Genomic DNA, 26,650 nt, shown 5'->3' with positions numbered 1-26,650 from the left:
AGGTATGGTAACTCGCCGATTTGTAGCGTAATTGGCAGAAAAATCGTGGTTTTTAACTTGGACTCGTCGAGCCCATAAAGTGCACTCGGCGAGTAGACCGCTGAGTGGAAAAAATGTGAATTCTGCCCAGGTCCATTTCTGATGTATGTGGGGAAAATTAGATTAATATTTTCCCTCATTTTGCTTCAGTAAATAAGCTCCTAATAAATCCTCAATCAACCGGACTCAAAACTTGACTCAAAACTTCGTTTTTCTCTCGCCTAGACTTGATTTCTCACTTAGTTAGCCTTGACTCTAGACCCTTGCATGCATCCCTTAACCTCAACTGAAAAGATCAAAAACAAAACAAAAATGATAGGAAAGGAAAACAATAAGAATTCCTACTTAATCCTAACTACTTAAAGTTTAAACATCAACCAAACACACAAAAACAAATAAAAACAATTGTATTTAACAAAACCAAATAAATAAAATCAAAAGATATGAATCTTCATCTTCATCTTCATCCCCTCCAACTCCGCTTCCTCCGGCTTAATTTCTCCTTTGACTCGCCCTCTCTTCCCAACTTTGCACATAAGGATATTCGGGCCCGGGTCTTGGTGCAAGATTCATTTGTTCAAACAAATGGACAAATGACCCATGGTGGTAGTTCATGCTCTGACCAAGATCATCCTGGTACCTCCTCAACTCCACATTATACCAGTCCATAGGCAGCTCATCATCCACTGGGATTACTGGTGGTTCTTCTCGCACATGTTCCCTTCGTGGTCTCACCATCCGTCCCGGCTCCTCGAGTACCAAAACCTCATCATCATTGGGAATAACAATGTGTCCCCCACCATAGTCTTCTATAATTATTGCCCTCCTAAATAGTGTGATGCTAAAAGATGGTGTAGGAATCATTGTCAACACATTCGTCGCCCCTTGTTCCAAGATCCCATATGTCCTAGCCAATTTGGTCACGAACATTCCTCCATTAATTTTAGAGGTGATCCTCTCTTTGACTGCCCCTTCCGCCAAGTATTTTGCCAAACAATAAGAAAAATTGCAAAACGTGTCGGGAGTAATGATGCTCCACAAGTAGAAAATGTCGAGGGTCGGGACTTTGTTATCGTCCTTTCGCATATTGATGGTGCTTGCGACAAGACGGTGGATCAAACGGTGAATGGGAGAACGGATGCTTCCCTCCTGAGCAGAAGAAGGAATATAAACCTTGTTGGCGATAGTGTTCCACCAGGTAGCAGCAACCACTTCCTCGGGCAGGTCTTTGTGGCGGTGTCCAAGGAAGGACTCGAAATTTTCAGACATGATTATGTGTTGATCATAGATCCCTATCCTCCATGTGAGCTCGACTATACTGCACTGGCGTAATTCCCCTCCAAGACATAAAGTAATGATACCCGGATTGTAGTAATCACTACCACCTCGAAAGGAGATGGTAGAGAAAAATTCCCAGCACAATTCTTGATAAACTGGTTCTTGGATTCTAAACAACCGACTCCATCCATCACAAGTGATTGTCACCCCATTATGCTCAAAGGTCTTGACCAAGTACGGGGTCAATTCCTCCTCCAATCCCGCCTGGCCAATCCCACCTGGCCAATCCAATGCCAATTGATCTCATTAGGCACATAGATTTACTTTCTCCTAAGTGTCTCCAGCTTGTTCTTAGCACGGTCTAATGAGGACTTTGAAGTAATTTGTGGGAAGTTTAACCATGGGATGTCCCCATGGCCTCTTCCTCTTGAAATTTGGCCTCTCCTTGATATTTTTCTGCAAAACATCACAAAACAGAACAAACCAAGATACCACAGAACATTAAAATATAATAAATCTGGTAACTACATCATGGACTCGTCGAGTAGACGAACCGACTCAGCGAGTCGCATGAACTGTGCGAGTCGCTCTTCTGAATCGGACAAAATTATCCATCTAAAACCATAAATTAGTCCGGGGGTTTGTCTAGGTATGTCTATTAGGCATTAATCCACAAAAAAATTCATCTATAACAACCTAATTTGACCAAAAATCAAAACCCTAGAATTGAAGTAAACTCCAAAATCTGATTTTTCACAAATTATGGTCATTAATCTACCAAAGGTTGAAACTTTAACAAGATTAAACAGAAAATTGTTACCTTTTTGGTGAGATTGTGAGGGAAACACAAGAAATTGGAGATGAAACCTTGAGAGAAAACTTGCTCGTCGAGCGGCTGGTGGCTACAATTGTGAATGTGTTTTACCAACTAGGGTTAAAACCCTAATTTACAGAATGTAAAAATTATTTATTTTTTTCGGGTTAATACGTGGAGTTGTCGAGTAGGGGTACCTACTCGCCAAGTAGATACGCAAATCTGCAAAATATCACGATTTTTCAAATGGACTCGCCGAGCAGTTAAATGGACTCGACGGTTTTTTCATTCTTTTTGAAAAAACATTTGAGTTCTTCAATTTTATGCCACTATACCCCACACTTGAGCTTTGCTTGCCCTCAAGCAATCATTTTATTCAAAGAAGATGAATGAAACAGACAAATCCTAAAAAAAACGAAAATAAAATAAAAAAGAAAGGTAAAAAGAAAGCAAGCTCTAAAACCGGGTTGCCTCCCGGAAGCGCTTCTTTTTGAGGAGTGGTTAGTTGGACTCCTTCCCGCGCTACGTTTCAGTGGTTTCCTCCAAATCTAGCCCTTCTTCAAGTCATTCGTCTTTTGGGATTCCTTCTTCATATATCTTCACCCGATGCCCATAACCTTGAAAGGAGTTCCATCTTTTGATATAAGCTCGATAGCTCCATGTGGGAAAACTTGTTTAACCACAAAATGCCCATCCCACCTTGTTTTTAGCTTGCCCGGGAAAAGCTTTAACCTTGAATTGAAGAGTAGCACCTTTTGTCCTTCATGAAAGTCCTTATTACCCTTTAGTCTCATATCATGTCATTTCTTAGTCTTCTCTTTGTATATTAATGAATTTGTATATGCTTCATTTCTAAGTTCTTCAAGGGATTTCATTTGCATCAACCGGTTGGTACGAAGTTCAACCAACTCAAAATTACACATCTTTAACGCCCAAAATGCTTTATGCTCTATTTCAACCAGCAAGTGACAATTTTTTATATAAACTAACCTATATGGTGTAGTACCAATAGGTGTTTTGAAAGCTGTTCGAAAAGCCCAAAGTGCATCATCAAGCTTATCCGACCACTCCTTTCTATTTCCTCCAACCAATCTCTCCAAAATTCTTTTTAATGCCCGATTTGTCACTTCAGTTTGTCCACTCGTTTGTGGATGATAGGATGTTGAAAACCTATGGTGTACACCATATCTTTTTAACACCTTAGCTAATTGATCATTTGCAAAGTGAGTGCCCTGGTCACTAATAAGAGCTTTAGGAACTCCAAACCTTGAAAATAACTTTTTAAGAAAACGCACCACCACTCGAGCATCATTATTAGGTAATGCTTGTGCTTCCGCCCATTTAGACATGTAGTCGACTGCCACAAGGATATATTTGTTCCCTTTTGACATTGGGAAGGGTCCCATAAAGTCAATCCCCAAAATATCAAATATCTCACAAAATTGAATATTGTGTTGGAGCATCTCGTTTCGGGATGATATGTTCCCCGCACTTTGGCACAAATCGCATTCTTTGACATATTGAGCCGCATCTTTGAAAATTGAAGGCCAATAGAAACCAATATCAAAAATATTTTTAGCCGTATATTGTGCTCCATGATGTCCTCCGGTGGGCCCGCTATGGCAATGTTCCAAGATTTCTCGACTCTCTTTCCCGAACACACATGTTCGTATCATCCCGTCCGCGCAACTTCGGAAAAGGTACGGCTCGTCCCAAAAGTAATACTTGATTTCTGAAAAGAATTTCTTCTTTTGTTGTCGGGTTAAGTCTTTTGGAATGTATGCAGTGGCTAAGTAATTAGCTATATCCGCAAACCATGGTACTTCTTATGCTATCACCAAAAGATATTCTTCGGGAAAATCATCTCCAATCTTGTTTTCTTCTAATTCCTCCAAATGCGGGTTCTCTAATCTTGACAAATGATCGGCAACCACATTCTCCATTCCCTTTTTATCTCGTATTTCAATATCAAATTCTTGTAGAAGTAAGACCCAACGTATCAATCTTGGTTTTGCATCTTGTTTAGCAAATAGATACTTTAGGGTACAATGGTCCGTGAAAACAATTGTTTTGGACAAGACTAAATAGGGTCGGAATTTATCAAAAGCGTATACCACCGCTAGCAACTCTTTCTCGGTAGTAGTATAGTTTTCTTGAGTCGGGTTTAAAGTTTTACTTGCATAATATATAGGCTAAAAATGTTTGTCAATTCTTTGTCCCAAAACTGCTCCTATCGCGTAGTCACTTGCATCACACATTAGCTCAAAAGGAAGATTCCAATTTGGGGCTATCATTATAGGAGTAGTAGTCAACCTTTCTTTTAATAATTGAAATGCTTCATGACAATCTTGAGAGAAATTGAATGGAGCGTCCTTCAAGAGTAGTTGAGTCAAAGGCCTAGTGATCTTTGAGAAGTCTTTAATGAAGCGACGATAAAATCCCGCATGGCCAAGAAAACTCCTTACCCCTTTTACATTTGTTGGAGGTGGTAACTTAGCTATTGTGTCAACTTTTGCTCTATCTACCTCGATCCCCATCCTTGAAACCTTGTGTCCTAAGACAATCCCTTCCATTACCATGAAGTGGCACTTTTCCCAATTGAGTACTAGGTTTGTCTTCTCGCATCTTGCTAAAATTAGGTCCAAGTTGGATAAATAATCTTCAAAAGAGGATTCGAAAACCGAGAAGTCATCCATGAAAACCTCCATAAATTTCTCGATCATGTCATGGAAAATAGCCATCATGCACCTTTGGAATGTAGCAGGTGCATTACATAACCCAAAAGGCATGCGTCGGTATGCAAAAGTCCCACTTGGGCATGTAAAAGTGGTCTTCTCTTGGTCTTGTGGATCAATTGGTATTTGAAAATACCCCGAGAAACCATCGAGAAAACAATAGTATAGATGACCGGAAAGCCTTTCTAGCATTTGATCAATAAATGGCAATGTGAAGTGATCCTTGCATGTAGCATCATTAAGCTTTCTATAGTCGATACAAACGCGCCACCCGGTTACTGTTCTTGTTGGAATTAACCCGTTATCTTCATTGGTAACCACCATCATTCCTCCTTTCTTCGGTACCACTTGCACCGAACTTACCCACGGGCTATCAGGGATTGAGTAAATGATATCAGCATCTAATAGTTTAACCACCTCCTTTTTCACCACTTCTTGCATGTTTGGGTTAAGTCTTCTTTGGCGTTGAACTACAGGTTTAGCTCTATCTTCCAGGTTAATCTTATGAGAACACTATGTTGGACTTATCCCCTTGATATCGGTTATCGTCCATGCTATGGCCCCTTGTCTTTTCTTTAGTACTCCCACAAGGCTTTCTTTCTCATGTTTAGCTAGATCAGAGGCTATAATTATTGTTTTTTGTTGGCCTTCTTCAAGAAATGCATATTCCAGATGATCTGGTAGGATTTTTAGTTCATATTTTGTGTTCTGAATGCTGAACACGTCGAGTCCAGTGAGGGGACTCGTCGAGTCCCAGGCTAAATTCGCGACTGATCGGGTTTTTTCGAATGGACTCATCGAGTCGGTGGGTGCTGCTCGCCGAGTCGGGCTTTCAACACTTCTGATTAATTCATTATATCCAGCTTCCTCTAGCAATCTCTCTATCTCCATCAGGTCTCTTTCAACATCAAATTCATCTTCAAAGGTAACGGTGGACTTGTTTGACTTGACTTCTTTCCATTCCTCCATTAATTCTTCCAACATATCAACCGAGAATGCTGTGTTATCACTATACCTTGCATGCTTCATTGCTTGATCAACTCCAAAAGTAACTGAATCGTCTCCCACCCGGAGGGTAAGTTTAGAATCTCGCATGTCTACTATAGAGCTCGCGGTGTTGAGGAAAGGTCTTCGAAGTATGATTGGGACTTGAGGGTCCACTTCCATGTCTAGTACTATGAAGTCCGCGGGGAACACAAACATATCAACTTTCACCAATAGATATTCGCATATTCCCCTTGGAAATGTGACCGTTTTATTTGCTAAGTGAATTGCCATTCGAATTGGACTTGGCTCCGGAAGATCTAATTTCTTGAAGAATGAATATGGCATGAGGTTTACACTTGCCCCCGAATCAGCCAATGCATGTATAGTTGCTAAATTTCCGAATTGACAAGGTAATGTCAAACTTCCCGGATCACCCTTCTTCTTAGGTAAATTGTTCAACATGGCAGCTAAAATTTTTTCATTTAAGACCACTTTCTTCACCTCTTGCATCTACTTTCTATTAGTTAGAAGCTCCTTTAGGAATTTGGCATATTTAGGCATTTGTGCAACTGCCTCGATGAATGGCATATTAATTTGAAGGGCCTTTATGTGTTCCAGGAACTTTTGGTAATCAACATCATGCTTTTCTTGTCTGGCTCAAGCTGGAAATGCCAGTGGAGGCTGATATGGCTTAACAGGAGGTTTGTTTTTCTGTTCAGGTGGGGGACTCGTCGAGTCCATATCTGGGACTCGGCGAGTCGGATCGGGAATTTGCGATTTTTCAGTTTCTGCTTCTTCCTCTTGCACCAACTTAGGATCTTCTTTCTGAATAGAGGCCAGAGGAGTTATAATCTTCCCACTCCTAGTTGTCACGATGTTAATATGTGCGCCTTTCGGATTGCTTTCGGTATTGCTAGGAAGTCCACCCGGTCGTCTCTCGTTCACTTATTGTGCAAGTTGGCCCAACTGTTTTTCTATGTTGAGGATGGATGCTTGCTGATTCCTAAGCAGAGCTTGTTGATCTTTCATCATAATTTGGTGTTCTCTCAACATGTTTTGTTGATCTTTTATTGCATCATCGGTATCGTTATGCCTTTTCTCGGACGCGGCTACGAATCTTGTAAGGATATCTTCCAAGTCTGATTTCTTTTCTTGCACCGGTTCCTCTTTTTGATAAAAACCTCTATCTTTTTGCTTATACTTTTCCTCCTTTGCCTTCTTGTACTCATCATATGGTAGCCATTCTTTCTTGGGTTTTTGCCAATTATCATCATACCTATCACCACTTGAATAGCACACTTGTACTTTCCGGTTCCCGTTCTCGTCAAGGTCACAATCTTTAGTAAGGTGAGGCCCTCTACAGTTTTCACATCCCACTCTAATGGCATGGATGGATTGGTCCATCTTAGTCATTCTTTGATCCATGCTTTCCAATTTTTTCATCATTGCTGCCATGTCATCGGTAATAGAATTCACTGCCCCTCGAGTTAAGTCATTCCTTGGGTTATGATATTCTCTAGAGTGCTTAGAGAATTCCTCAATTAGTTGCTTTATCACCGGGGGTGGCTTCTTCGTGAGTGGTCCTTGTGAATCAAGGAGTTGTCTTGTTGTCACGTTCACTCCATCATAGAAAATGGAGACTTCTTGTTGACTGTTTAGATCATGATGTGGGCAGTTCCTTAGTAAGCCTTTGTATCTCTCCCATACCTCATAAAGTGACTCTCCAGCTTGTTTCTCAAAATTGGCTATGGCTTTCTTCAATTTTGTTATTTTTGAAGGAGGGAAAAATTGATCAATAAATTCCTCACGCATCTTAGCCCAAGTGGTGATGGATCCTGGAGGGAGTGATTTTAACCAATCTTTCACGGCTCCCTTAAATGTGACCGGTAACATACGAAGCAAAATAGTATCACGAGTCACATTAGGAACATTGAAGTAGTCGGCTATGTCGTTGACCTCGTCAAGATGCTTGTATGCATCTTCGTGATCCTTCCCAAAGAATGGGATTTCCTTATGTTGAGCAAGTATGTGGCCCTTAAGTTCAAAGGTGGCAGTTGCGAGAATCGCGGGTTGCACGAGTCCTGGGTCGGTATCGTCACACATCGTTTTCTTCCATTCACCCATGGGAACTTCATCGATGTTAGCCATGGTGCCAGCTAGTTCGCCTTCTATGTCGCTTCCTTCTATGTCAGATTCACTTCCTTCTTTTTCGGATTTGTACTCGGTGTCTTCCTTCGTATTGTTGGATTCTCCAACTTTCTGGCCCTTTTTCTTGCTGAAAGCTGATTTGAGGCTTTTAAATGGTGACTTCTTTGGTGTTGAAGATGATTCTACAGGTTTGTTCTTGTCCTTCCTAAGAGCTGATTCCGGGTTTGCGAGTGGTGGGATCAAGGATGTGCCTGATCCTCGGGTCATAAAATACATGAAAGAAAACAAGAAACACGCGTAAAAAGAACAAAAATGAAATAAAAACGAAACTGGAAATTCGCCTTGGACTCGTCGAGTAGCTTCGACTGCACTCGGCGAGTTCAAGGTTAAGACAGAAAAAAAATCTAACAAAAATCCTAAAAACAGAAAAACTTAATACTTAAATCTAATAACTAAATTACTAAAGCAGTAACTTTGTGCAATATAGATCTCACACAAAGGATCGATAACACTAGAAATTAGAATTAATTTTTGAACCGTTTCCCGGCAGCGGCGCCAAAAACTTGATGTGTATATAAATGCACTAGTTTTAATCCTACTTTTAAGATATAATTTAGACACACAAAGGCAGTGGACCTGTCAATTGGTGGTATAGTTGAATAAACAGGGTATCGAACACAGGGAACGGTAATTAAACTAATGACTAGAAATAACTAAAACAAGTAATAAAAGTAAAAGGTTTTCTCTAGTTTTGCAAGACTAGAAACTTAACAAATTAACTAACATGCAAATTAAGTAACTAACAACTAAAGAAAGTAAAAACCAACTAAATTCAATAATAAGAAGACTTCTGTTTAGGTTCGATTCATTTACTCCTATGGTTGATTTTTTGGCAACTGCAATGGATTAATTGTTATTGGTTACCGAATAAAGTGATTAGGTTCACATTCGCTATTACCAATCCTTAGAAAACAGATTAATTTAAGCAGTGATCAAGTGATTAAACTAATGAATTTCCTAGTTTATTTATTCGGGTTAAATAAGACTTGTAATTAGCTAATCAAATTACTAATTCAATTAACCTCTTGCTAATGGTTTATCACACAAGCTCACACATTAATTTACCCATTTTCTAGTTAATCCTAGTTTCACGTTCACTATTCCTAGGCACATAATAATGTTTTCACATAAATCATATGAGATAAGCAATTAAGAGATGTTCATGCAGCTTAATAACTTGTTAATTAACAGAAAATAGTTGTGGTTAATGCATAAGGTTCTTTAACAAGCTTAATAAAACGAAATTCACCAATAAACAATTAATCCAACCACAAGTCAATCCATAGTTAAAAATTTATCTACCCTAAACAGAAGATATAAGGTTTAGCTCATAATTACAGCAGATAGTAACTCACAAACAAGATCTAATAATTCAAACATGGTTCAAATAAAGGATAAAGTGAAGAGTAAACTAAATTTGCCTTTAATCTCCTTAAAATTGAAGGTTAGGGTTTTCTCCACGAACTCCAAAGCTCCAGCAGCACCTTTAGTCGCAAATTAATCCCCAAGGGTTCCAGAGAGTCCTTTTGTCTCGGCAATTGGCTTCTATTTATAGGTTTCAAAAAACAGGGGCTACTCGCCGAGTAGATAACCGACTCGCCGAGTTCCCTTTGTAGAATCTGTGTACGGCAAGGACTTTATATTTGCTTCGCGAACATTCATGTGGACTCGTCAATTAGACGACCTAACTCGCCGATTCTTTCAGGATTTTGACTTTTTTTTCTTCTTTCTTCAATTCCCGAGTTCCCGATTACATTTCCTGCTTCCTTTTTGCTTCCGAGCACATATTTTAGACTGAAAATACAATTTAAACATAATTAAGTACCTTTTGTCCATAAATTGCAATAAATTAGCCAAAAAGTAATAAAATTCTAATAGAAATATATAGCTAAATATGCACATATCAACAGTCCAATGGAATGCTAGCAGGCTCGCAACTTGTAGGTGTTTTTGAACTACGTGTTCACCAGATGTACTCTAAAAAAACCCAGGCAGCTATGGACATAGTGCCTTATAAATGAACATTGGGAGCTATTGAGTTAGTGCCTAATAGATAACATTGGCAGTTGTGTCTAATAGATAACATCGGCAACTATGGACTTAGTGCCTGTTAGATAAACCCTAGCAGTGATGGACTTCATGCCTATTCCGTAGGACAAATCCTTAGGAATGAATATTGAAGAATACCTACTGACAAGTATTATTGAGGAATCCCTGAACTAGTATTGTCATCATAGATTATCTTTAGGGTAGATCCTTAAGAATAAAGAAGATAACGGGGATGGGAAATTGGGTAAATGGTTTGATGATTAAACATATTAATTATATTATTATGCGTTGAAAACCCTATGTACTCACCAGGTTTCCCAACCTGACCCACTTAGTTTATTGTATCACAGGTAGCGATATTAAAGATACATTCTGCTGAGAGATTCAATGAGTATTAGGCCACTAGTTTAATTACTATAAGGCTTGTAATATTTCGTTATGCTTATGTTTCTGTATTGACGATGAAATCCCAATGTTTTAATATAAATAAAATACATTTCTTTGGAAATGCTTTGATAATAACATTATCATGTTTTTGGGAACAAATTCCGCAATATTATTCTTCAAAAAGGATACTCTGATTTTTAAATAAGCATAAACAAATGGGTCTTTTATGGCCGTGAAATTCGGGATGTCACACACTTGGAGTCGTGCCAGTAGTTGAACCTGTCACGATGGCAGGAGTCCAAGCTATGATTCGGGCCATGTTAGTCAAACAAAGGGAGGAGATGAGACAACTTATCCGAAATAATGGAAGAGAACCCACTGTGCCTGTCGTGCAAACTGAGATCAATGAGGGGAAATATGAAGAAGGAAATTATAGTTGGAAAGTGAGTCGTATGGAACCCCAAGGTTAGGAGGAATAACACTGAACTGGAGATTGAATGAGATGGATGCAAGTTCAAGGGCTTTATGGTTTCCAAACCACCAAGTCTTTCTGTTAGCCTGACATCAGTAGAAGTTATAGATTGGATCTCTGAGATGGAGATGGTGTTTGAAAGCTGTGATTGCAGCAACTGACATAAGACCATCTTGGCGGTCAGACAACCGCAGACTAGAGTGTTAAGTTGGTGGAATTTATTGGCTGACTCCATGCTGAAGGGAGAAGTAAGGAATATGTCTTGGGAAAACTTTCTGGAAGAGATGAAGAAGCAATACTGCTCTGAACAAGATCTTTTGGAGATCAATAATGAATTCCAAAACCTGAAGAAGGGAAGGCTGAGTGTCAACAAGTATGCTGCAATTTTTAATGTGAAGATGAAGTTGGTTTTGTACCTGGTTCCGGTAACATCCCAAAAATGATATTAAAAAATTTCATTTTAAATCACCGAGTCAAATAACCAATTGATCCCAAAACCAAACAAAGTAAAATGTATTTTCAAATATCAAAGTATATCAAAAGTAATCAATGCGGAAAAAGCCATCGGGGAATGTGGTGCAGTCAAGCCAGGCCCTTCCCTTTGGAATTGGGAGTACCTGAAAATGTTTAAACCACAAAACGTAAGCACAAATATTAGTAAGTTCCTCAAAATACCACATACCATACATACATTAACATGGGCTACCCCTATGTTCTTCTCCTGAGATGTCATGGGCTACCCCATGGTCTTACGTCCAAGTGTCATGGGCTACCCCCATGCTCTTTCATGCAAATTCCATGGCCTACCCCGATGTTCTTTCAGGAAAAGCTACCCCCATTCTCTTTCATGAAAATGACATGGACTACCCCCATGCTCTTTCATGCAAATACCATGGGCTGCCCCCATGTTCTTTCATACAAATGCAATGGGCTGTCCCCATGGTCTTTCATACAAATGCCATGGGCTGCACCCGAGGTCTTCCATGCAAGTATCACAAAGGCAACTATCACTCTACACAGTATAGAGAGAAGACTCACCTGACTCTCGAAATTAGCTAAACTGCAACTTTATGCCCCACAACAGATGCTACCACACTCCTATCAAAACATATAAGGCCCAACCTTAGCCTACACACTAAATCCAACAAATATTGACCAAAAGTCAACCCAGGACAACAAGTCAACGGTCAAAGTCAAAGTCAACAACCAACAATATCAACCATTTAGCCTCACGTCGTGACCAACCCTTGGTCACGTCATGAGAACAAACTCATCCCGATTCCAACTCGTCACGCTCCAACTCAGCTAACTTGGTCACAGACAAGCCACTCAGCAAGCATCACGACGTGAACCTTCCTTGGTCACACCGTGAGAACAACCAGACAAGATAATCGTGGAAACTTCAATTGTCACATCGTGACATCCTCAATGCCATGTCGTGACCACAGTCTGAGACAACAACTTAATAGTTTGAGTCCTTAATCCATTAAGTCTTCAACTCCCACTTTCTAAAAAGCTTAAAGGGACTCCAAAGGTTCATAAGAATGACAACTTTATGGACATGCATGCTCCATGCTTGTCCTCTTTCCAATCTAGGTCAAAATCCAAGAAAATGACCCAACACTCATGCAAGGTTCCAATACACAACCAAATTCTAGATCTGAACCATATACCACTCAAATGGCTTCAAGAATCCATAAAGTTGCCAACTTTATGGAATCACATCACTTCAACTTGCTCATACTTGAAGATCAAGGGACAATGACTTAGATATAACAACCTAGAAGCATAAAGTTTGAATCTTGGACACTCAGAAAGGTTCACAATGTGCACAAGAGGGTGATGATGATGTTTCCTTGCTGAATCAATACACTAGAACACCTTCTTCTTCTTCAAGCTACCAAAAGCACCAAGATGAGACAATAACCACCAAGAGGGATTAGGGTGAGGGTTTTGAGGTTTGAGGGTGATGGAGGCTAATATAGAACCCTAAAATCGATTTTATGGGGTTTAAAGGTGAAGGAAACCCTAAAAGATCATGGGCTTAGGCTACATCCATCCTCACATCGTGACCACATACGTTTCACGTCATGACTACAGTCTAGATAAGTGTTCTTCACTTTGGCTTGTCACATCGTGAGCACCTTATGGTCACATGATGACACCTGGTTTTCCCCAAAAACATGCTTTTGACTCCTTAATGCCCTAAACAGATCCATCTGGAATACGGGTGTTACAACTCTCCCCACTTAAATTAGATTTCGTCCTCGAAATCATTCCTTACCACTTACTTTACTACACTAGCCAAACTTGTCTGAAATTCAAGAATTCAAAAGAGAACTGAGAAATCATCTCACACAGACGACCGCTTTCCAATATTACTACCGAAACTCAATCTTAGCAGACATCACATACCCTGACGAGAAGCGAACCTTGACACACCGAACATAGCCAACGAAGAGTAACCACAACTACAATGCCCAAAATTCGAAAACCCGATACCATTCCTGACATCCAAATAGGAAGAACCATTCAAACCACGTCCATAAAGACTCCAATCATAGCCTGATTCGAACAAAACCCCTCCGACCATGAATATCTTATTAATAACTAGAAAACAGAACCCCTGACCATTCGCCGATTTTGGCAACCTTATACTCGAATATGAAGGTGACTCCTAACACAAGTCTCAGTCATTGGTGCCATACCAACATATAAATCTCATCTTGCTAACCAAAGATCCACATTTTTGATTTATCTGAGATCTCCTTGGTTCCATGTTGTCCGACAATGCAGAATCCCTGACCGATTGCTGGAACTGACAACCTCACACCCGGTCGCACAACGTGACCCCGACCAAGAGTCTAACTAAAAAAGGAAACCCTAGCCTATCCGCCAACACATATTCAACCGTCCTCCTCTCTAAACAAAGAACGAATCAACCAACCAACATATGTACCACCAACAAGTCCGCTGCACTCTAGGTAACTATTGCGGATAAGTCATAGTCTTATTTCACATTTGGCCCCAAATCGACCTACGACCTATCTCAATACTACGAATATTTTTGTCCACCCACAGTCTCACAACCATTCCTGCGATGGCATAACTCATCCTCATGAATGATATGAACCAAGTCGTAGACTTAAAATACTTCCACAACCGCATACCAACCTAGTTAATGCTACGGATACCCCGCAGTCTTACAACACTTCCACAACTGCCTTCCAACCTAGTGAATGTTATGGCTACCCCAAATCCTTACAACACTTCCATAACTACCTACTAACCTAGTTAATGCTACGGCTACCCCACAGTCTTACAATACTTCCATAATTTCCTACCAACCTAGTCAATGCTACGGATACCCCAAAGTATTACAACACTTCCACAACTGCCATGGGCCCATCCCATGGTCTTGCCATTACCCATAACAATATCTAGCCAAAAAAATCAGAACAGGCCGAAACCCCCGACTTTCTGGATCCCATCAGGCGTTCGGGTCGTGCTTCGAACCCCAGAGCCTTCAACAGATAAGAAAATGTATAGAGGTCCTAACAAAACCCTTAACCCGAATCTATCCACGGACCCAAAATACGTCCCTACTGATGCTTCACGTCCCCGAACGAGATAACTTGAATCCTTAATCTTTGATTCCCTGGTTACGGAAGACTAAAGAACACTATTCCCTGTATAAGCCTCGGCTCCTACCACAAACAGAACTAATTATCCTCTTGCCCTTAGGTATGAAACTCCAATTTGATCCGTACTTGGAATTATTTCCATCACTCCCAATCAGTTCTCCTCCACTTGGAATCAGCTACTCACTAACCACCCCATAACCATTTGAATTTTCTAGGCAACCCAAAACTTTACCACTTGGTTCTTAACATCCACTCCTGACACTTCTAGCCATAAAAGAATCTGAATTCCTAAAACAACTTCCAGAATTCCACTATATAACCACAATCCAAAGTGATAAGACCCCAACATTTCCAACTTGTGTTCACAATCCATATCAATAAGCAACCCAACCATAAAACTTCTCAAATCAAAGCAATAACCTGATCCTAATTAACCGAACATATACTTGAAATGCATAACTTATCGAATAATTTCCTGCTCGAAAGAAAACTCCAAAATTAACTTGAATGCTGTCAGAACCACGGCTAGATCGACTCCCTTACCAACCTTACTGATGCGACCTGCCGAAAAGGAACCCTTTGTAAATCTGTGGCCTTTCCTGAAATCTGAACAATATTTCTCCGACCCCTAGCCAGGAGTCAAAATATTCACCGCTCCCACCCTTGATAAAATATCAATGCACCCATAGCACCATCAACTGAAACAACTCGAAAAAAACCTCGAACAATTTCAACTACTGAACTAAGCCCATGCAAAAATGCATCGACCATGACCTGAAGTTGGTTGATATCTTAACAAAAACTCTTCCCCGTACTTAAGATAGCGATTGGATCAGCGAGCTAACCAACCATTCATCTGACATTCAACCTGAGTGGCTCAAGCACTTATTAACCCTATCCTTTGCAACCCAGAAGGAGCAACTAACCAAAACGCGATCTTTACCTATCAGGTCCTAATGCAAGGACCATGCTCACTTGCCTGAAGGCATGAACCTATCAGTAACTAAACTTGCACTCGTGTCCTGAACAAACTCTTATGCCTCACAAACATGAAAAATATCTTCAATTCTGAATACCAAAATTCAATAGACTTACACTGCGAATTACTCTGATTCAATGCGCTGAAACCATCAAAATCAATCAGGCTGTTGATCCTCCAAGCAGAACACTCAATTAACTCCCACCTAGGTCTCAACGATCACTGACTGTTGCATCCCGAACTGACACCTACAACCGACTCAATTAGATACAGTCCAACCATGATCCTCGGCATGTAAAATGGCATATGATAAACCCTCGAATAATAATAACCAGGAAACCATAAAGAAACTACGATCCTTAGGTGGAGACTTAACTAAACCGAACATAACGTCTCGCACACACAATCACATGATCATAGGCATAAATCATACATGCAACATCATCTGATGGAACTCGGGTCTCATCGGCATGAAATTGAAATGCTTCGCTCCTCACCACTGGAGTCTCCGTCGTGCCCTCGCGACAATCTATAATCCTCAGAGTAGCTAGAGCAGGTACCCTCACCGCTCCACTCGTCAAACTCGAATAGTCGGCCTTGTTGTGGCCCACCTGATTGTCGTGAAAACAAACTGAACTTGAACCTCGAGGACAGTTTTTGCTCAAATGACCAGACTGTCTGCAGCTGAAGCAGCCCCTTCCCTTATTACGACAGCTCCCCTCGTGATTCCTCCCACACTTGACACAACAACCTCGGCCCTGATCGTATCCCGATCACAAATCCTGATTCTTGGGCCTCCTCGCTTGGTCCACTACGGTCTGAACCTGCTTCGGCTCGCGCCTCGTCCGAAGCTGCATCTCAATCTCCCGTTCCCAGGCTCTATCAATCATATCATCCAAGGTCTTGCAGATCGACATGCTCACCAATATCCCGAATATCATCATGTAGCTCCATGATCCCCTCTTTTATGGTACCAAACATCACAGGAGTCGCATCCAAAATACCGCGAGTGATCTCAGATGAAACGAACTCGTGAATCTTATCATCAATCGTCTCAGCACCATAGCCTAAACATGAAATAGAATCTCCTCCACGAGTGATCATCACCATATTGAAAAAACAACCATACAAATGATCCGAACATGCCCAAAGAATCCTCATTCCCCGGCTTCTCAGAATCCTCCGACTTTCCTTGATTTTAGTACGGATCCTGTGCTTTCAGTAGTACTGGCCCAATCCTACCTTACACACATATCCATACTTTCCTCAAGAATCATCTCGAATCCTCTAAGTCACCTTCTCCTACTAATACTCCTAAAACCTGCTAAATAATGCATCAATTGCACTAAAGCACTTCCTAGGCTCTCCTAAGATCCCCACCTCACCCTGCCATCAGCTGTTGAAAAACTCCTTCTGATGTTAGTTAACTAATTTATGAATACAATTACATGCAACAAAACTTAAATAATACTTCGACTAAAAGACCAACCCTATAATGGTTAGAATTAGACGAGAGCTGTACAAGAGGGCCGAATCAATAGTACTAAAATTATTTAACCTTTGCAACATGTAACTTAGCATATTCATTTAATAGTTAACACACATCAATAAGAGTCCCACAAAGAACAAAGCAAGTAGCATTCGAGCAGTAACACTCGATATGCCGCAAAACCTAAAAAGGCATCCCCTAACTCAATAACTTCTGCGATGCTAGGAACTTCTACCAACACTGCCGGTTGTCTTATGCATGCAAATTATACACAATACGGGATCAAATAAACTTTCGAATAAATGATTCTACCCTAAGCCCACAACTAGACGAGGAACGGAAAATAAGGCTAAAGCAGTCATTCTAGGGCTATATGATCCTAACCGTATACAATTTTTAAACATACACTTAGCAAATAATTCCACCAACAGAGATTCCAAATAAGGCATAACATCCAATTCCTCCTAGGCTACAAGGCATCACAAATAAGGCCATTCTATCATGTAATTCATGAAGGTACCCTCATCCTTATCCTAGCATGCAAACATTCCATAACATACAATATATAAACATGTATGGGTATTCTGGGAATCACTTACTTGAGCTCGGATGATAGCACGCATCACACCCCTTTCTTTTGTAAAAAGCTTTTTGGAAAATTTATTTTCTTTCAAAAAGATTATCAATTCCTCAGTTTTAGTTCAGACACTCCTGAGAGCATGCCCGAATCCCTTAAACCAAGGCTCTGATAGCAACTTGTAACGTCAGAGTATATCAAAAGTGATCAATACGGAAAAATCCATCAGGAGATGTGGTGCAGTCAAGTTGGACCCTTCCCTTTGGAACTGGAAGTGCCTGAAAATGTTTAAACCACAAAACCATAAGCACAAAGCTTAGTGAGTTCCCCAAAATACCACATACCATACATACATTGCCATGAGCTACCCCCATGGTCTTCCCCTGTAATACCATGGGCTGCCCCCATGGTCTTACGTCCAAGTGTCATGGGCTACCCCCATGATCATTCATGCAAATGTCATGTGCTATCCCCATGGTCTTTCATGCAAATGCTATGGTATGCCCCCATGGTATTTCATACAAATGCCATAGGATGCCCCCATGGTCTTTCATACAAATGCCACGGGCTGCCCTCGGGGTCTTCCAAGCAAGCATCACAAAGAAAACTTGCACTCTACACAGTATAGAGAGAAGACTTACCTAAATCTTGAAATCAGCTAAACCACAGCTCAATGCCCCGTAACAGATGCTACCACCCTCCTATCAAAACATACAAGGCCTAACATTAGCCTACACAATAAATCCATCAAATCTTGAGCAAAAGTCAACCTAGGACAACAACTCACGCGTCAAAGTCAAAGTCATCAGCCAACAATATCGACCACTGAGCCTCACGTCATGACCAACCCTTGGTCACGTCGTTAGGACACTCTCGACCCGATTCCAACTCGTCGTGCTTCAACTCAATCACAGACAACCCACTTAGCAAGTATCACGACGAGAACCATCATTGGTCACATCATGAGATCAACCGGACAAGATAATCATGGAAACTTCAATCGTCATGTCGTTACATCCTCAATGTCACGTCGTGACCATAGTCTGAGACAACAACTTAATGTTTTGAGTCCCTAATCCATTAAGTCTTTAACTCTCATTTCTAGAAATCTTAAAGGGACTCCAAAGGTTCATAAAAATAAAAACTTTATGTACATGCATGCTCTATGCATGTCCTCTATACAATTGTAACAACCCAAATTTTCAAACAAATTTTTCATTTTTAATTAATCAAAACATTCCCATAAAACATGAAATCCAAATGACAATTGTTTTCAAAATCCATAACATCAACATTTTATTCATCAAATCATAGTGTCCCCAAATAAGTGGTCGGAGAGTGCATGACGCGCCATCAAGCCTTGCCCTTGCCCTTAGGCTCAGAAGTACCTGAAACAAATCAACAAACTGTAAGCTAATGCTTAGTGATTCCCCCAAAGCATACCCCACATAATCCACATAATCACATAATCCATATTAGCTATATAAGCTACATAAACCACATAAGCCATGCATACAACATATAAGGATGCCATGGAAATCCTCCAAGGTCTTATACCTAGTGCCACTGGAACCCCCACTTGGTCTTAACTACCTGTCATGGGAACTCCCACATGGTCTTCACTAACTGCCATGGGAACCCCCACATGGTCTTCACTACCAAGAAAATATCATACAAGTTATACATGCAAATATACTAGGATGCCATGGAAACCCTCCAAGGTCTTACACCAAATGCCATGGGAACCCCCACATGGTCTCAATCTACTGCCACGAGAACCCCCCAGGGACTTCCATGCAAATGTCATACTAACATAACACATAATCAATCAACAATCCACATATCATAAAATGGGCCGCCCTTGGTGCCTTAGACCCATTGGTATGGTGAGAAGACTCACCTCTTAAGAATGTTGAACTGATAAGAACAGATAAGATAAGTCTTAATCCGCAGCTCCAACTCAACGGCCTACAACCATCATGTGACTAACTTTGTCATAATCCCGAAATGCCAAGAATACCCTCCAAGTCAACCATGGTCAAAGTCAAGGTCAACAGTCCATGTTGACCCAACTCGTCGAGTGCATCTAGCAACTCGTCGAGTTCCTTCAGGGTTCAGAAAGTCGGGGAAAACCCTAACTGTAACGCCCGTGTTTCTAGGCCAGGCATTAATATTGACATAATAGTCTAGGTTAACCTTTGAAACTCATTTTGAAGAAATGAAAATGAATTATGTGAATATTATGTGTTTTATGCTTAATTACTAGGATTTAATTAATTAAGAATAAAAATGAGCGTCGAAAATAATATTAGATAAAGCCGATATCTATTAAGAAAGTTGTAGTGGTCGTGACAAGGATTACGGATATATAAAGAATGTCGAAATCCGAGTTGTAACGAAGAAGTTATGACATGTCGAAGTTTCGCAACAAAACCGGCACGGTGCCGAATGACGTAAAAAGTGAGTTTTTGATAAACTACTTTTTAGCCTTATTGATCTAAACGAAAGTCGTAGTGTTCGTTAAACCGAGAGTATGTATAAAAAGAACGTCCAAATCTGACTGCGTATGAGGAAGTTATGATTTTTCTAAGTTTCAGCTTAGCAGTAGACAGCTAAAAACTCGAATTTTAGATCGAGTGATTTTATCCGACACAACCTAAATGAGAATCGAAGGTCTCGTCAATAGTAGTACAACGGTAAAAAGACAGACGAAAACGGACGTCGGATGAAGAAGTTATGAATTTTTAACGGATTTCCTGTCCCGGTCTGTTAAAAATAATAATATAAAAATTAAAGTCAAAATTAGCCAACGAAGTCTAAATGAAAGTTGCAAAGCGTAATTTTACCTACGCGTGCATATAAAGAACGTCAAAAACGGAGCCCGTATGCGAAAGTTATTGATTTTAGAAGTTTTGGCACAAAAATCGAGAAAAAATGCCAAATCCGAGAAATTTCGCATGGTGGGACTTCGGCCATGTCACCCTCGCTCATAACGCGCCACGTGTCCGAAATTGCTGAGTCACCGAAGCCAGCTGGCGAGGCGTGTCGCATGCCCTCGCATCCGAAGCGCGGTCCAGTAGGAGTCTGACGCGTGCCCTTTCTTGACGTGTCCGAGCTTTGCACGTAGCGCCACGACCCAACCCTCGGACCTAGACCTCGGTCCAATCAGAGGCCAACAGCTGACCCTCGCACGTGCGAGCCACCTGCCTTCTCTTCGGATCTGTTGTCGCGTGGAGTCTTCTCAGCCCTTGGATCAGAAGCCTCGCCCCTATAAATAGAAGGGTGCGAGACCTCCCGGGTATATTTTGGAAATTTGTCATTTTACACCCCTAAACCCATATTTCTTTCATTCCAACTTCCCCCAAAGCCCCGGTATTATACCAAACACCTGAAACACGCCTCGAAGTGCCCGAAAAGCCCGAGAAATTTATCTTTTCGGTTTTGAAGCTCAACCCTCGCAGAGCCCGGTTTCTCAATAAAACTTCCGGTTTTATGAGAAACGATCGTTTTAGGAAACGAAGTGCTGCCCGATTATCATTAAATCAAGTGAGTGTGTAGTCACTTTCATCTTACACATAGATATGAAATATTTTATATAAAATACGTGCTATGTGATTATATATTGTTTATTTATTTGAGATGGATGATGAATGAATGATTTATACAGATTTTTAAATAAATTAAACAGTATATGTATTTTTATCTACAAATATGTTGGGTAAAACATGGGTAGATAGTTGATGTGTGATGAAATAAAATGATGAGAGGCCTCGATGTTATTGTGATCCAGTCATTTAGCGGAGTATGGATGACGACCACGGACTTTTCTAGACAGTCCAGTGGAACGCTGGCAGGCTCGCAACCTGTAGGTGTTAATGAGCTTGGGTGTTCATTTGCTGTACTCCATCCCCCACATGGTTGCCTTATTTGACATAAATTGCTGGGAAACCCCCCCCCCCCCCCCCAAGCAGTGTTGTCGCCCTGATGAAAATCCTTAGACTAGGTCCCTTGTGATAGTTGTTTTAGGGACGTAAAGTGAGGATAACGGGAATGGGTAATCGGGTTATTGTTGTTTGATGAAATTAATAAATTTATTTATTGTGGGTTGAAAACCCTATATGCTCACCAAGCTCCCAAGCCTGACCCACTCAGTTTTTTATCTTACAGGTAGTGGACCCCGAGCATAGTCGGATGATGATGAGAGATTTTTGGATTATAGGCCACTAGTTGTAAATAACTGTTGTAAGGCTTATAATGTCTTGTTTATGCTTTTGATCTGTATCGAAAGATAACATCCCGAGATTTTGATATAAAAGGAAAATATATACTTTCTTAAAGAAAGTTTTTAATAAATTTTTATCACGTTTTGTTTTGGGGACCAATTCCGCAACGTCTTTTAAAAGAATTTCTCTGACTTTATTTTAAAAGCATAAATTAAATCGGTCTTTTCTGGCCGAGAAATTAGGGGGTTGTCACACTAACCAACACGTCGAATTATCTTATCAACTCGTCGAGTTTACTCTGCATACAGAAAATGGGAAAACCCGATCCAACTCGTCGAATTTCCAGGGCAACTCGTCAATTTTTCCATGTCTTAACGTGTTCAGCCCCTTCCAGTCGAATCTAAATCCCCAAACTACAGATCCAATCCCTTAGGACTAAAATACCACGTAAAGTTGCAAACTTTACGTGCATGCAAGGCCTCAAGAGCCTTAAACACTAAAACTAAGCTTCATACAAGGTGTAGGGCATGGAGAAGGGCTAAGACTAGATAAAGTGAGCAACTTTATGTCCATGGAGGCCTAGAGGTGTCCAGATCTGAAACCATATCCTCATGACAGGTCCAAATCCGAGAATAATACCATTATGCACCAAAAATGACCATATACTTTCATAAGATGAGATCTAAGCAAAATAAGGTCAAGGTAGCAACTTTATACCTCAATATTGTTGCCAAAACAAAGTAGATGCCGAATCTACTGCTTCTCTATTTACTCCACCCTCTTCAAGCTCCAAATTCCTTCACAACCACACCAAAATCACTCTCCAAAGCTCTCTCACACACTCAAGATGGTATAAGGCTCGAACTAGGGTTTCTCTGGGCTGTAAGAATGATGAGAGAGGCTACAATGAGCCATAAGTTCTTTATAAAGGGTACAAAACCCGAAAAATTAGGGATTTCCTTTCCAGCGTCTACTCGTCGAGTGGAGGCCTTCCAACTCGTCGAGTAGACCCTAAGTCCCGCGTCCACAATGATCTCTACTCGACGAGTTGGAGCTTCCCAACTCGTCGAGTTCCAGTCTAAAACCCTAAAATCTTGAGAAATAATTGATACCTGAAACGAGCGTTACAACAATCTAGGTCAAAATCCAATAAAATGACCCAAAACTCATGCAAGGGTCCAATATACAACCAAATTCTAGATATAAACCATATAACACTCAAATGGCTTTAAGGATCGATAAAGTTGCCAACTTTATGGAATCACATCACTTCAACTTGCTCATACTTGAAGATAAAGGGACAAGGACATAGATCTAGCAACCTAGAAGCATAAAGTTTGAATCTTGGACACTCAAAAAGGTCTAGAATGTGTACAAGAGGATGATGATGAGGTTTCCATGCTGATTAATACACTAAACACCTTATTCTTCTTCTTAAAGCTATCAAGAGCATCAAAATCAGCCAAGAACCACCACGAGGGATTAGGGTTAGGGTTTCTGAGGTTTGAGGGTGATGGAGGCTAATAAAGAACCCTAAAATTGAGTTTATGGGGTTTAAATAAAAATGAAACCCTAAAAGATCATGAGCTTGTGATGCAGCCATCCTCACATCATGACCACATACGTTTCACATTGTAACTACAGGCCATATACACGTTCTTCACTTTGGCTTGTCACGTCGTGACCACCTTATGGTCACGTCGTGACACCTATTTTTCCCTAAAAACATGCTTTTGACTCCTTAATGCCCTAAACTGATCCATATGGAATACGGGTGTTACATTTCCTACTGAGCTTTCCAAGCTGTATAGGTTTTCTAATGGACTTCCAGTGGATTTTGGTCCAACTGTAAAACTAGAAACTACTCTGAAAGCAGCCATATGGGCGGCCTGGAATGTAGAAACCCAGATAAGGGAGAAGGGCATGGAAAAAGCCAAGCTAGGACCGAATGAGAAGAGGTCCGGGGGTAACAATGAAGCCAAATGGTTTGAGAAGTGTCAAAAGAAGCACTTCAGAGGATGCGACTGAGGAGTGACTTGCTATACGTGTGGGACGGCCGGTTACTATTCCAAGGATTGTATGTACAATGCTAGGGTATGCTATGAATGTGGAGAGAATGGGCATATTTCAAAAAATTTCCCAAAGAAAAATGAAGCAGCAAGGACGACTGTGCCACCGAAGGTGAAGGCCAGAGCATACCATATGATACTTGATGAGGAAGCAAGAAGGTGGGAGTTAGGAGCTACTTTCCAGGAGTTCTTGAATGAATGAGCCATATAAGTTTACTAGTAATATCTTATGTCGCCTAATATAAAAGGAATAATACATGATAAGCTGGAATAACACTGTAATCATCTATGAAGCAATATAGTTTCCTAAATTATGTTATTCAATGTGTTGAGATGTTGTATGGTTTTCTTTTATGGTAACTTAATGAACTGCGAGATAATACTTGGGACGAGTATGAGTAGGTTTGAAAGGTAATAGAGGCCTATAATACCAGAAGCACATGAGTCGCGCTCGGATCAGGAAGAGTCACAAGGTTACTAAGGCACTAGTAGTTGAGTTTGTTTTGCTTGTTTCCGTCATTACCGTCGATTTGGTGATGATTATGAAGATAAATGTTATTCGATCCTAATGGTCATTACAAATCGATTCTGACCAAGATAAGAGCTATGAATTAAGTTACTCAGTATAGATAACCAAGTTCGATGTAGCATCCAACTTAAGCCAGAATATTGAAGGAAAGGATAATCGAAGTGATCAATAGAAGCAACGCGACCGTCGTTAAGACTAAAAAACCAATAGCTAGAGATGTTACCTACCAAGATGTGGTTATATCATATTAGAACATTAAGGAAGGTATCTTCCATGATGGAGTCTGGCCCAAAGAGACCTGAGTCTAGCCATTGCATCATGCGACGGAAGGTCATTAGAGCATGAACATTTGGTCTGTTACGATAGTCGAAGTAAAGACCTTACCAGAGATCGAATCTGTTCCAAAAGAAGCAGAAGTATCAGATGAAGATCGAGTTTATAACCTAAAGATTAGGACTGAGAATTCCAATAGTGAGCGTAGAGAGGATGCAAGGTTGAGCACCGCCAACAGTCAAGAAGTCCAAGAGTTTAAACTCATTTGGAAAGACATATAAGGGGGAGATAATTGTAACACCTGCAAGATACGGTTAGACGATTAAAGAATAATAGGATAATTATTTGTCACGTCGATCAAGAGATATTTTGATAGAATATTATTTAGGATAAATAATCTAAACGAAAGTCGTAATAATAAAAAAACTGAGTATGTGCATATAGAGAACGTCCAAATCTGACTTCATATGAGGAAGTTATGATTTTCCAAAGCTTCAGCGTAACAGTGTACGACATAGAAATCGAATTTAAGATTTGTCGATTGTTAGGAAAAACAATTAAAACGAGAGTCGAAGATCTCGTTGATACTATTTCGTCGATATAAAGACAATAGAGAACAGATGTCATATAAGAAAGTTATGATTTTTATAAGAACTTTAACAGTCTAAGCCTGTTAAAAATATATCCTTAAAAATAAATTAAGAATTAGCTGAAGGAGTCAAAATGAAAGTTGTAGATCTCATCGATAACTACACATGGATAAAAATAACGTCAAAAATGGAGTTTGTATGAAGAAGATAGGAATTTTCAAAGTTTTTAAATTCCGGACGCGCCTCAGGAAGATCGGAGTGTCCAACAAATTGAAGCTCTCGAGTCGGAACTCTGCTATTGCAATTTCTAGACTTTTGTCAGGAAAAATATCTGTAAGTTAACCTACACTTGTATCGCCTTCAATGTAACTTATAATTATATTCATTTTGTTATTATGAACCTATAAATAAGATTTATCAGTGATTCTAAGTCATTATGTTGATTGATCTACTTATGGGGTTGATGTCTCGGTTGGATTTAGTGAGGTGTTTAAAGTGGGATTTCCAAAAAGTATACTTTGTATACCAAACAGACCCTACATCTGATATGATACTACCTGGTTATTCCTTACTTGATAGATCTTGATGTAGACATTGGGATTAGTGAGGAATTTAGACTATCATTAGTCTCCAGGAATATAAGGCTAAGACTTAGTGATATGAACCTAGGTCACATCAAAGGAAAAGCTAGTCTGAAGCGAAGCAATGCCCAACTTTTTGGTCATCCATTTTTAACAAGTGAGTGCATAGTTACTTTCATTTTACACATAGATATAAAGTATTTAGATAATTAAATGTTATATGTGCCTTTTATATGATCAAGATGTTCTGTGTTAGATGAAGAATTATAAGATGATGTTTATATGATATTACTGTATATACATATTTTATACATTGGGTAGTAATGGGTGATGAAAATAAGTAATGATGACGATGATAGGCAATGGAAGATGAATAATGATGAGGGTGATGGGCGATGTGAGACGAAAACTATGTAGGAAATTGTACCTTTGTACCAACGATGTAGAAATAGTACTAGTAAACTAATGATGTAAGAACTGGTACTTTTGTATCAAATGTAGTCATCTAGCAGGGTATAGGTAACAAGCACGAACCCTTCAAAACAGTCTCATGGTGTAACGTCTGTAGATTTGGGCTAGTCAATTAAAATAGAATAGGCTATAAAAATGAAATTTTTGTATAAGATTATTTAGGATGAATAATCTTAACCAAGTTCTAGTATGTGTGACAAGGATTCCGCACATATAAAGAACACTAAAATCCGACTTCGTACGAAGAAGTTAAGCT

General features: G+C 40.1%; 1 protein-coding gene and 1 non-coding gene across 2 annotated transcripts; one reads left to right on the top strand and one right to left on the bottom strand.

Moving 5' to 3' along the window:
* Positions 1-5,379: 5,379 nt before the first annotated feature.
* LOC145137056 (uncharacterized) lies at positions 5,380-6,363 on the bottom strand. The gene has a single exon (XM_079071200.1). It carries the CDS (start codon positions 6,361-6,363, stop codon positions 5,380-5,382), a length of 984 nt encoding a protein of 327 aa, XP_078927326.1.
* A 1,147-nt stretch (positions 6,364-7,510) lies between these two features.
* Positions 7,511-7,617, top strand: LOC145141751 (small nucleolar RNA R71). The gene has a single exon (XR_013722945.1). It is a non-coding gene; the product is annotated as a small nucleolar RNA R71 (small nucleolar RNA).
* The last annotated feature ends 19,033 nt before the right edge of the window (positions 7,618-26,650 follow it).

The sequence above is a fragment of the Lactuca virosa genome, chromosome 9 (genome assembly GCF_052849685.1).
Source record: "Lactuca virosa cultivar CGN04683 chromosome 9, Lactuca_virosa_CGN04683_v6, whole genome shotgun sequence".
In the NCBI taxonomy this organism is placed as follows: domain Eukaryota; kingdom Viridiplantae; phylum Streptophyta; class Magnoliopsida; order Asterales; family Asteraceae; genus Lactuca; species Lactuca virosa.
This window is presented reverse-complemented; position numbering and strand designations above follow the sequence as displayed.